The sequence below is a fragment of the Aspergillus puulaauensis genome, chromosome 2 (assembly GCF_016861865.1).
Source record: "Aspergillus puulaauensis MK2 DNA, chromosome 2, nearly complete sequence".
Classification (NCBI taxonomy): domain Eukaryota; kingdom Fungi; phylum Ascomycota; class Eurotiomycetes; order Eurotiales; family Aspergillaceae; genus Aspergillus; species Aspergillus puulaauensis.
In genome coordinates, this window is record NC_054858.1 from 4,407,331 (window position 1) to 4,418,134 (window position 10,804).

A 10,804-nucleotide genomic window follows, 5' to 3' on the forward strand; every position below is an offset into this window, starting at 1 on the left:
GGGCCCGCGCTAAACCCAAAGCGCCTGACAGGCGACTTTTTCGAGCGCTGCGGTTGCATTCAGCCGGAGTTGAACTCTGGGGAAACAACTGGAGTTCTGACTAAGTTACAGTGCAACCCTTTTTTTTGCTAGCGCTGTGACGTGGTATTCGGTATTAATTCTGGTATCAGGTAGAACAACGGAAGTGACATGGTCCGTATTGTATGGTATTGCAACCCTGGAAATCATGGTAAATTATGTACCACTATTATTCAAGCCCAATTTCAACTCTCCATTCCCCATCAATCGGCCCCGGAGGCACGTGACCGGCACCGCATCTCACCCCACACGTTCTCAGCTTCATCAAACGTGGATTCGAAAGCACGAATGAGCGTCACACCTCTTCCAAACTCCCTGGTTTGGTAATTAGCGTCGTGACTATGTTACTGTTTTGGGCTCTTTATTCTTGATTATTGTTTGTTCTGCCTTTTCTATGGTTGTGCTCTGCGCCCCCTGCACGCAAGCCCTCCACCACATCTGGACCACCGAGTAAAACACCTCAAGTCAGCTTTCTCGTAACCCGGCCCAGTACGCATGAATTTCTATTCGTTCCACAGCTCTACCTCACTTGCCCCCTCTAGCATTTCACGCAAACTCTTGTCGAGCTAGTGCTGTCCATAGGAAGCTTAAGCCAACTACCGGCTCTGGCTGTTGACAGCTTCAACCTCTTTGCCAGTTATCATTATTCCGCTCCTAACCTCCGACTCGGAATCTCAGCACCGACTGAGTGTGGCCCACCACTGACCCAGCCACCTGCCGTATCAGGCTCCGGCCTGACATTCTTCACGGGAGCCTAGGGCCAAGATGGCCCCCAAGGAGGGCATGCTGCCCCCTGGCTGGGACGATCTTGACAGGTACGTCCCAGATCTTGGCATATGTTTCAATTCTTGCTGTCTTTTATGCATTTATTTTGTCATCCTGTAGTTGGGGCCTGAACGCAATTGGTTTCCATATCTACAAACTCTTCCCACTACCAGCAGATCCTCGCTAACTGCTTGCCTCCCATGTCTCGTCAACAGGCAGATGGGCCAGCTCTTTATGATGGGTTTTGATGGAACATCTGTCAGCCCTGAAATTCGCTCTCTCATTGAGAATTATCATCTAGGTTCAATCCTGTTAACTGCTAAGAACTTAAAATGTAATTCCCCGATTACACCCTCGTACCTTGTCATATTTCTCCAGCATTATTTCCCTAGTATAAGTCAAAGCACTGACTTGAAAATAGCTGCAGAAGAGGCGACTCGACTAGTTATGGAGTTGCAAATGATTGCCCGGGATGCTGGCCATCCTGTGCCGTTGCTTATAGCTCTCGACCAGGAAAATGGCGGGGTTAACAGTTTGTACGACGAGATCTACATTCGGCAGTTCCCAAGTGCAATGGGCGTTACGGCAACGGGGTCAAAAGCCCTAGCCCATGATGTTGCGTTTGCTACAGCCCAAGAACTTAAAGCTGTCGGTGTCAATTTCATCCTTGGACCAGTGCTAGATGTCTTGACGAATGTACGAAACCAACTTATGGGCGTTCGTACCTGCGGCGATGATCCGCAAGAAGTGTCACAGTATGGGGTAGAGTTTATGAAAGGCTACCAGGAAGCCGGGCTAGTGACCTGCGGCAAGCACTTCCCTTCGTATGGAAACCTAGAATTTTTAGGTTCCCAAACGGACGTGCCCATTATCACCGAGTCCTTGGAGCAACTAAGTCTGACTGCATTGGTTCCATTTCGAAATGCTATTGTCCATGGTCTCGACGCCATGATGGTGGGGGGTGTTTCCATGTCATCTGCTGGAGTCAATGTCATGCATGCCTGTTTGAGTGAACAGGTTGTGGATGACTTATTACGGAAGGACATGAAATTCGACGGTGTTGTTGTTTCGGAATGTCTGGAAATGGAGGCGCTTACTTATAATATCGGTGTCGGCGGCGGGACAGTGATGGCCAAAAACGCAGGTTGCGATATAATACTATTGTGCAGGTCATTCCAGGTGCAACAGGAAGCTATCAACGGATTGAAGCTTGGTGTGGAGAACGGCATCATTAACCGAGTTCGGATAGAGCAGTCGCTGCGGAGGGTCTTAGCAATGAAAGCAAGATGCACCTCATGGGAGCAGGCCCTTAATCCTGGGGGTCTTCCTTCCCTTACTCAAATGCAACCATCTCACACCGGTCTCTCAACAAAAGCATACAGCAATTCCATTTCGGTTGTGCGTGACAAGAAAAACCTACTGCCACTATCCAATATCCTAAGTCCCAACGAAGAGCTGTTGCTTTTGACACCGTTGGTAAAGCCTTTGCCAGCATCTGCTGTATCGCGCTCCGTGACTGAGCATCTGGAGATGTCGGTTGATGCGGTAGCTTGGGATAGAACGGCATCCGTGCTCAGTGGCGAAAGTGTCTTCAAGGAGCTAGGAAGGTCTCTTTCACGTCACCGAAATGGTCGTGTTTTACACACATCCTACACATCGAACGGCGTTCGCCCAATCCACGAGAATCTTATTGACCGGGCCAGCGCAGTTATCATTGTCACTGCAGATGCGGTCAGAAATATCTACCAGCAAGGGTTTACTAAACACGTATCTATGATCTGTAGGTCACAGTTTACTCCGTCTGGCGAGCCGTTGGAGAAGCCTTTAGTCGTGGTTGGCGCTAGTTCGCCCTACGACTTTTCCATGGACGCGAACATCGGAACCTATCTTTGCACATATGATTTTACGGACACGGCTCTGGAAGCACTGGTCAAAGTTTTGTACGGGGAGTTGGCACCGAAGGGGTCGCTGCCGGGCTCCTTCAGCCGCAGCCAGAAGTTTCATCAGGCAAGGCAACACTGGCTTGTGGAAAATTGGAACGAGGAGAGAGATTTCGATGCTTTGGATTCACTCCTAGCCACATCCAGAGAGGATAATCGGGGACAACGTTCAGAATTATTGGGCGTTACACCTAATAGCTTTCTTTTGCGGAGAGACGACATCGACGAGGCTCACTTTGTTGTTCGAAACAGCACCACTCGAGCCCTCTACGGCTTCTGTTCGACCTATTTCTTCCGAGCCACGGGCATAGGAGTCATTGGATCACTGATTGTCGACCCGTCAAGGCGTAAACTCTCCATTGGGAACTCTCTTCACAACCGCGCTATCCGGACGCTCATGCAACGCAAAGGGCTGAAGCGGTTCCAACTTGGTTCTCGCTTGCCCGGAATCTACCTAGGCATTCCCGCCGCAAACCCCGTCGAACGGAAGCAACTGCGCCAGTGGTTCGCAAACCTAGGCTGGAACACAGCCCTGTCTCGGCCCGTCTGCAGTGTCATACTGCGCAATTTGCAAACTTGGACACCACCCGATGGCCTAGTCTGCAGCATACAAAGCGCAGACGCAACTTACGATCTTGTTCACGGATGGGACTACGCGGACTCAATCATTGACCATGTCAAGACTAATTCTCGACAGGGCGTGATAGACATCTATAAACTTGCCTTAGGTGGAGCACCGCACTGTGGCATCATTCGAGCTAGAAGATCCCAAGATGGGGCAATCCTCGGTAGCGTGGTCATTTACAACGAACAAGCGAGCTTAGCGGAGCACATGCCCGGGATGAAAGCTACACATGCATTGAAAGGAGGGATTTCATCGCCAGTGATTTCGCCTTCGGTCGGAGAATATGCAACCCTCCTGCAGGGTTTGATCCTGTTAGGGATCAAGCAGATACGGAGGCAGGGCGCTGAAGCCGTTATTATAGATTGCGTATGTATAATTCGATTTCGGTCTCCACTTCATCTACCCCTGTCTAGCTTGTTCCTTGGTCTCTGTCACATGGAATCGCTCAGTTGTGCCAATGCTAACTCTGTTCTGCAGGTGGACGCGGATAGTAACTTTGACTGGTTGACAGAGCTCGGCTTTTGCACGCTGCATAGTTTTGAGGAAGTTAACTGCGACGCAGCGACGTGGACAATGGTACCTGGGCCCTGAAATGGGGCTAGATGAGACGAGACGAAACAAGACGAGACGATCCTACTGTATACCCCGCCCGTTTTTTGGTTATATTTTGTTATACACTACTAGTGCGATACCCAGTGTAAGACTTGAAGAAGAGGTCTTTGCTGCACAATTGCATGTACAAAGATTGTGCAGGGAGCATGTCCTGTTATGCATATATTAACTGTGCGGCAGCTCGGAGACGGTGGTTTTCCTTTTCTATTCGTATATAGAGTGAAGTTATTTTACTAGATGCGAGGCTGGCTCAGGAGGGAGGTGAATCTTTGTAGTATCTACAGAATCCTATTTGTGAAACAGGAATATTAAAGGACATGATGGATATTGTTGATCAGTGGTCGGATGCCAGTGCAGCATCCAATGAGTTCATCGGAACGCATCATGACTCGTGCACCGACCACCCTAAAGACGGGGAGCTTGGTTCGCGTATCATCTCTTGACAGATCCATCATCCAAGTGTCGGATGATCTGCATTGACCGAGTGCAGGAACAAGACGAGCGACTCGGCCAGTCAAACGACGCTACGGCCGCATCGTGGCGCCGCGCAGGATTGCACTGCCCATTTTCTTTAGTTGGGACCGTTGTCAGAGCATGGGAGTTAGCTGAGCTGAAGCCGCTCTCCAGCCGCTGGGATGACCAAGGGCAGGACAAATGACAAAGTCTAACAGCCTGCCACGGGCTCGAGCGGATTGCGAGTTGATAGAAGGACGATAGGGAGACAATCCGATAGGGCGCCGCCCTCTCTGGTCCCTGTGAGACGGCGATGCGCCTTCTCCAGCCGGCTCTTGTTGCAACTGGTTTGTTCAGACTCCTGGCAGGGTGTGAGACTGTGCGACGGTTTGTCGAAACAGACCAGTCTCGATGCTTTGTGCGCCTCGGCCGTTTGCAGAAAAGAGCGGCGCTCCGGGATGAGATGATGGGATGATACGAGCGAGTCGAGCGACTAAGAGTGAGAGAAAGAGGGTGGGCCGGCCATCTCCGCCACCCACGGCCATCTGGCTTCGCCTTTGATTTACACTTCAGAGTAATCCTTATTAATTTTTTTAATTTTTATTATTATTATTATTATTATCTCAGCATTTATTGTCTTCGGGCGGCAGCATTTAATTCACCGTCGCTGGTTCTGGAGGCAAAAAATGTGAGCTCCACGGAAATAATGCTGGAATGCTATGGATCCTTGGCTGGGCCTTCCCTGCTGTGCTTGGCAGCTGCCGAAGACGATCAAAAGTTCAAACCCCAGAGACGTCGGTGGAAGGGGAAGTGAGGTGCAGGGCTTCGATCGGAGAGCCCCGTTGAATCGGCATGCCAAAGATAATAATCCCTGCGCATGGAACACTTCCATTGTCTTCTAGCATGCCTGTTTTGGGCCACAAAAAACTTTCGGAAACTGACTGCCTGGTTGCCAGTCGGTCAATAGCTGTTTAGGTGCCACATTTTCTGCATCCATGGATATGCTTTTACTCTAGAGACCTCACTTCTTGTGAGATTATTCTAGGGCAAATTACGGTTGTTCAGGCTTCAGAGGTTCCACAGATGATTTCATCACCGACTCGGGCCTGGTCATAATTCCTAAATTGATAAAAAATATAATAATAATAATAATATCTGTTAATTCTTGACGGAAATCACATGCAAACGAGGTATTTGGGGGAGTCGGCGAATGTCTGCAAAGCTGCAGACGATTGACGAAGGATCTGATTCTAGAAACATTCTAGAAAAGACACGAGGGGTTCAGGCTGCATCGAAACGTCGCATCGGGCGCGTTTTTACTCCTGCTCCCTGCAGCTCTGCCGCCTGCGTTTTAGCCCCCAGTGCTAGGACAAAGGGAGTAGGAGAGACACTGGCCCAGACAAGGCTTGCAAGAAAATCACGAATCTGCGACATGATTGGCACTGCTGCTGTCATTGCCAGGAGCAGCAGCCTGAACTGATTGAGCTTTGTCCAGCGACGGCCATGCCGGCCCAATCACTGTCCCCCAGATGGCGGCTGATACGACCTCGTACTCACTGCCCAAGGATGCTGTACAACAAACACAGCAAAAGAGCGTGATAAAGACCAAAAAGGCACATGTGTTCAGCATGATGGTGGCATCAGTTTGGGATTTGGCCCCCAACTGGGAAACTTCCGAGTGCTGCACCCGCTCGTCAGAGCCTGGAAGCAGTCTGGCAGATCCGGTAGTCTGAGAGTTTGCGCTCAGGGACTTTCAGGGCAAAGGATCGAAATGCATGTCAGCCAGACCACGGCCGATCAATCTCTGACCTCGCGCCAATCGAGAGACCAATAATGTGGTCAGCTGCTGGAATGGACGCAAGCATCTTCATTCATGGAGGAGTGAGTGTTGGCTGCGTTCATCGATAAAGAGGGTCTACAAAAGCTTCTGAACCATGGGTGGACTCCTCGGCAGAGTGCTATTCAGGGCCTCATAGTGACTCTTACCTTGTGATTGTTGTTTCCGGTGTGGGAAAAAAAAAGGTTTATTTATATTATTACTACTTGGACTATTCATGCCAATAATGGCATCACTAAGACTAGGTATTATCTATTTAACCTTTGCGTGTTTAACCTTACTTAACCGAGCATCCATTGCTTGAATAATGATAATGATAATAATAACAATATAATTATTATATAGCTAACTCCGGCTAGCATGAAAGCATAGATAATACTATTACCATGAGGGGAGCGTTATCCATTATTATAATTATTCAACAAGAATAACCATCAAAGATGAAGCCTGCAGGACAGTTTCCCCAGTCCTTTGTAGTGGAGCCTTGTTAATAAACTTTCTGGTGCTATCATGGTGGGGACCTTCCCAATGCGGAAGGTCCGTAACTCGATCGACCTAACCTGAGGTCCTGTCAGGTCGCTTTCCTCAACTGCGAGACTGAGAGCAGGTACCAGACGGACTCCTGCGCCAATTGCTGGGATTTCCGTAATCTCCTTCCGCCAGAATCAGGCAGGGGAAGGGAAAGCGCAATCATGGTTCCGACACAACCAGTGCATGCAAACAGCCAGAGCCGTCTCCGGTCGGCTCGTCCTTAACTTGTACGTACGGAGTAGTTGTTGGCCTGGGGCCATCCACTATGGAAAGCCGCTAACTTGATCCAGAAAAGAGCCCGCAGCCGGCGAATCAGCAGCCGTTGAGGCTTTGACTTTTCCCCCTCCTCCAGTCTCCCACTCTGTCCACTGCACACTTCTCGCTGAATTGCTGGCTCGCTGCTCGGTGCACTCTTCCAGTCTCCACTGTCCCAATAATTCCCGCCCCTCATCTGCCTCCTCCACTGTCCGGTCCTCCTCTGAGTCTCTCCCACTCCCAGTCCCAGCCCTCGGAGTCCCAGCTCTGATGGACCTCGTCCACGGTCCTTCGCCCATTGCCTGGTCTAGCTCCCAGACCCCAGAGACCCCCATCTCGCCGGCTCCGTCTTGTTTCTTCTTATCTCTTCCTTTATCGTCCTAGCGCTAGCCTCTCTCCGGATCGTTCTCCTGCCTGGGGTCTTGCGTTTCTTCTTTCCCACTCGCTGCGATCCCCACTAACGTGCTCTGTTGCTGAGCGCTGCTTGCTGACTTCGGGGGTGGCCGATCCACTCGGCGCCATTCAAGACTCAAGACCTGGACGCCATCGTCTTTCTCTTTTCTCTGCCAACGCTTCTGTATACTTTACCTGCAGCTTCTAAGTCTCTTGCTTTACTTTCCCTGCCTCCCGCCGCTCTCTTCGCACCATTCTACTCTACCTCTTATGGTCTCCCCTCTTTAGCCCTCCGCCGTCCTCCGCCGTCCTTCGCCGTCACTCCATCGTTTCGAGAGACTCATTCTCTTCGGGAGTTGACGATTCTCTCACTGCTTCCTCCTGCCTGCGCGCAATCTGGTCCCTCCGCCCTTATCCTCATCTTGCGCAGCCTACAGTGCCGGTCATTGTCCCCATTCGCGACAGCTGAGCCCTTCGCATGGAGGGTTTCGACACCATGGCGATGCCCTACCTGGGCTCTCCGCTGAACCTAAGCAATATCCAAGGCACAGATTATCTCAATGCCTTACCAGGGATGGACCTACCCGACCAGCGTTCCAATTTTGATTCCGATACATTCGTCAGGTGTGTGGCTTCTTTTGGTCTTCTTTGACACAGTGCTCTAACCACCCCCTCGGTAGTGGAGATGATTTAGCTTTCCCTCATCATACGTTGCCTCCGGAGGCCCTCAAGCGGTTCTCTTCGGGCTATGAGGATCCTTTCGCGGACATGGTGACACCCTTCGAGCCGGCACCTCCAGCCGAGCAGCCTGCCGACTCCTCCATCGACCATAACAATAAGCTTTTGAGCTTCTCAATGCCAGTATATCCTTGGACGCTGCTTGATTATTCTTTTCGACGCACGTCAATATCAGTCTCAGCTCAACTACATGGCATGTTTTTCCTCGCCGAGTCACCGTGGACGACGTCCCCAACCGAAAACGCCCCGCCTCAGCAGGGCGCCGAATTGACCTGCTACCGGCGAAATTTATTCCAGATCACCGGCTCTGTGACCCTTCCTCGGGGATTACGTTATATAATCACGGAAACTGGCGATCGGATACCCATTGTCGCGCAGGAGCTGACTGTGTCGGCCACCGAATCTGTGGAAGGAAATTCGGTCAAAATTATTTCTGTGCCCTGGAAAACTCCTGCTGCGAACGGGAACTCAAACACTGAAGACGCCAGCAACGGTAACAATCCGAATGGCACTACTCCCAAGGTCGAGAAAGAACCCCCGGCCTTCCCGTTGGACATCATGGCTGGCCAAGATCTCGATACTGACTACGCCACTTTCCCAATCGCTTGGAAGCGCCTTCAATTTCGAGTCGCGACTGCTAATAATGGGCGCAGAAAGGAGCTCCAACAGCATTTTGTTGTTCGACTTAGGGTCATGGCAACATTGTCCACGGGAATTAGGACTCCCATCTGCGAGGTACATTCCGGTCCAGTCATTGTTCGTGGTCGCAGTCCCCGCAATTTCCAGTCTAGGAAAGATCTACCGTTAAGTGGCAGTGCTGCTGCTTCTAGGAAGAATGCGCAAGCTGCTGCTGCTAGTACAAGCCTTAATCGAACTTCTCCCAGCGAATCTGGGCCGCACTCTGGGTTGACATCCAGTAGAACAAAGGCTGGTATGAAGAGCAGCTCCCCAGAGACTTCAGCATCCCTGCCGAACGTGGTTCCTCCGCAGCAAGCTTCCCCGGACTGGGCGCAGATTGCATCGAGTACAACAGTTCCCCCAACGACACTACCTCACTCGTCTCTCTACTCGCAGTCTAGTCCAGAATTTTCACGCCCCATAGAGGCCCATCGACGGACAAGCAGTGTTGCAGCCCCCATTAATTTATCCCTTCTGGACGACGACAATCCGGATCTAACCCAACTTCATGACCAGGCTCGGCCTCTTGCATCATTTTCAAACGATCCAACGTCCAAGCCCATAAGTGTGGACACGCCTGGGCGGCCGGCCAAAATACGCAAAGTTTCCCACTCTATGCCTCAAACACAGTCAAGGAGCACATCCGCCACAGTCCCCTTAGTAAGCGCCACGAATTTCCACCAACATTTTGGCTCTAGCATACCCTTTACGAGCGAAAGTGCCGATGTCTTATATGAATACTTCCCATTGGGTCTGGAAGACTGGCAGGGGCCTGTCGATGCTGTTTACCGGCCACACGTGGTACATCACACTAATGTGCCCCAGATGAAATATGTTACGGCACGAGGTCAGAGCAAGCGATACTTCGCTGCAGAAGACGTATTTTGAGATGTGCTGGGAAGCCACTTACAAATACAAATAGCCGAGCCCACTTTTCCACTCGCGCAGACTATACGCTCAGCAGTGGCCAGGTTTCTAATTTTCGGATGTGTTTTCATATTATTCCCGCCCAAAGCTCTCTTGTCGAGGGCTTTTGTTTGTCCCTGGATGGACAATTTCGGAATATCTAACACAATGATATGATGTCTCCTTTTACTTGCTGGACATGTACTGTTATGGGAATGGCTATTGGGTGGTTTGGGTGGTGGCGCAACGGAGTCAATTGGATTTACCCCTTTGGCCTTGCTTTTTACTTTCTTTCTTTCCTTTTTTTTTTTAAAAAAAAAAACCCCGTTTGACTCCCCATTGTCTATCTCGTCTACCTTTAGTTGCCTTCGTCTGCGTTATGACTATGGAGGGGTGCTCTTCTTCCCAGGCGCATATCTTATGCCAATGCCATGGCCGAGGATCGCACCCTTAGTTTTGCGCCAAACAACCTCAACAAAGTTTAGGTGACATTGATAGGATTAACGAAACTCGGCTGGCCGTCGATCGAACTCCTGCTTTTGGAAACTATCCATTCTGTTTCCCAGCCAGTGCTAAACAATCTTGTATTGCCAGCTCTATTAACCCACGCCCTCGTCTTCTATCTTGCATACCCTACGTTGCACATTTTTATCTGCTCGGTGGGGGGGTGGGTGGTGCATAGGGACGGGCATAAAAAATGGGCCTTGGGGGACATTGCATTAATCATAGACAACAAGCAGGCAGGTTAATCAAATAATGAAGTGAAAAAAGTGTGGCCACTGCTATCTTGATCAGGTAAAGTGATACATGTTCAATTGGGCCATGCTGAACAGTACCCTATGTGCATCTATTAAACAGCCAATCTAAAAAGCCCGACATATTGAAATAAAAAAAACTCGGTACGTTAGTTCGAATTTAACACATGTACAAGGAGTGGTAACCCCCGTGTCTGCGATGTGGGCCAAAATCCATAATAAATGATGTTTAAATACT

General features: G+C 50.3%; 2 protein-coding genes across 2 annotated transcripts; both read left to right on the forward strand.

Annotated features, from left to right (window-relative positions):
- Positions 1-843: 843 nt before the first annotated feature.
- Positions 844-3,999, forward strand: APUU_21810S (putative beta-N-acetylglucosaminidase; the record flags this gene model as incomplete). Its single annotated transcript, XM_041700604.1, has 3 exons — positions 844-893; positions 1,059-1,177; positions 1,265-3,999. The coding sequence occupies 3 exons, from the start codon at positions 844-846 to the stop codon at positions 3,997-3,999; spliced, it is 2,904 nt and encodes a 967-aa protein (XP_041553572.1).
- Positions 4,000-7,967: 3,968 nt separating this feature from the next.
- Positions 7,968-9,793, forward strand: APUU_21811S (NDT80/PhoG-like DNA-binding family protein; the record flags this gene model as incomplete). Its single annotated transcript, XM_041700605.1, has 2 exons — positions 7,968-8,113; positions 8,170-9,793. 2 exons carry the CDS (start codon positions 7,968-7,970, stop codon positions 9,791-9,793), a joined length of 1,770 nt encoding a protein of 589 aa, XP_041553573.1.
- Between the last annotated feature and the right edge of the window lie 1,011 nt (positions 9,794-10,804).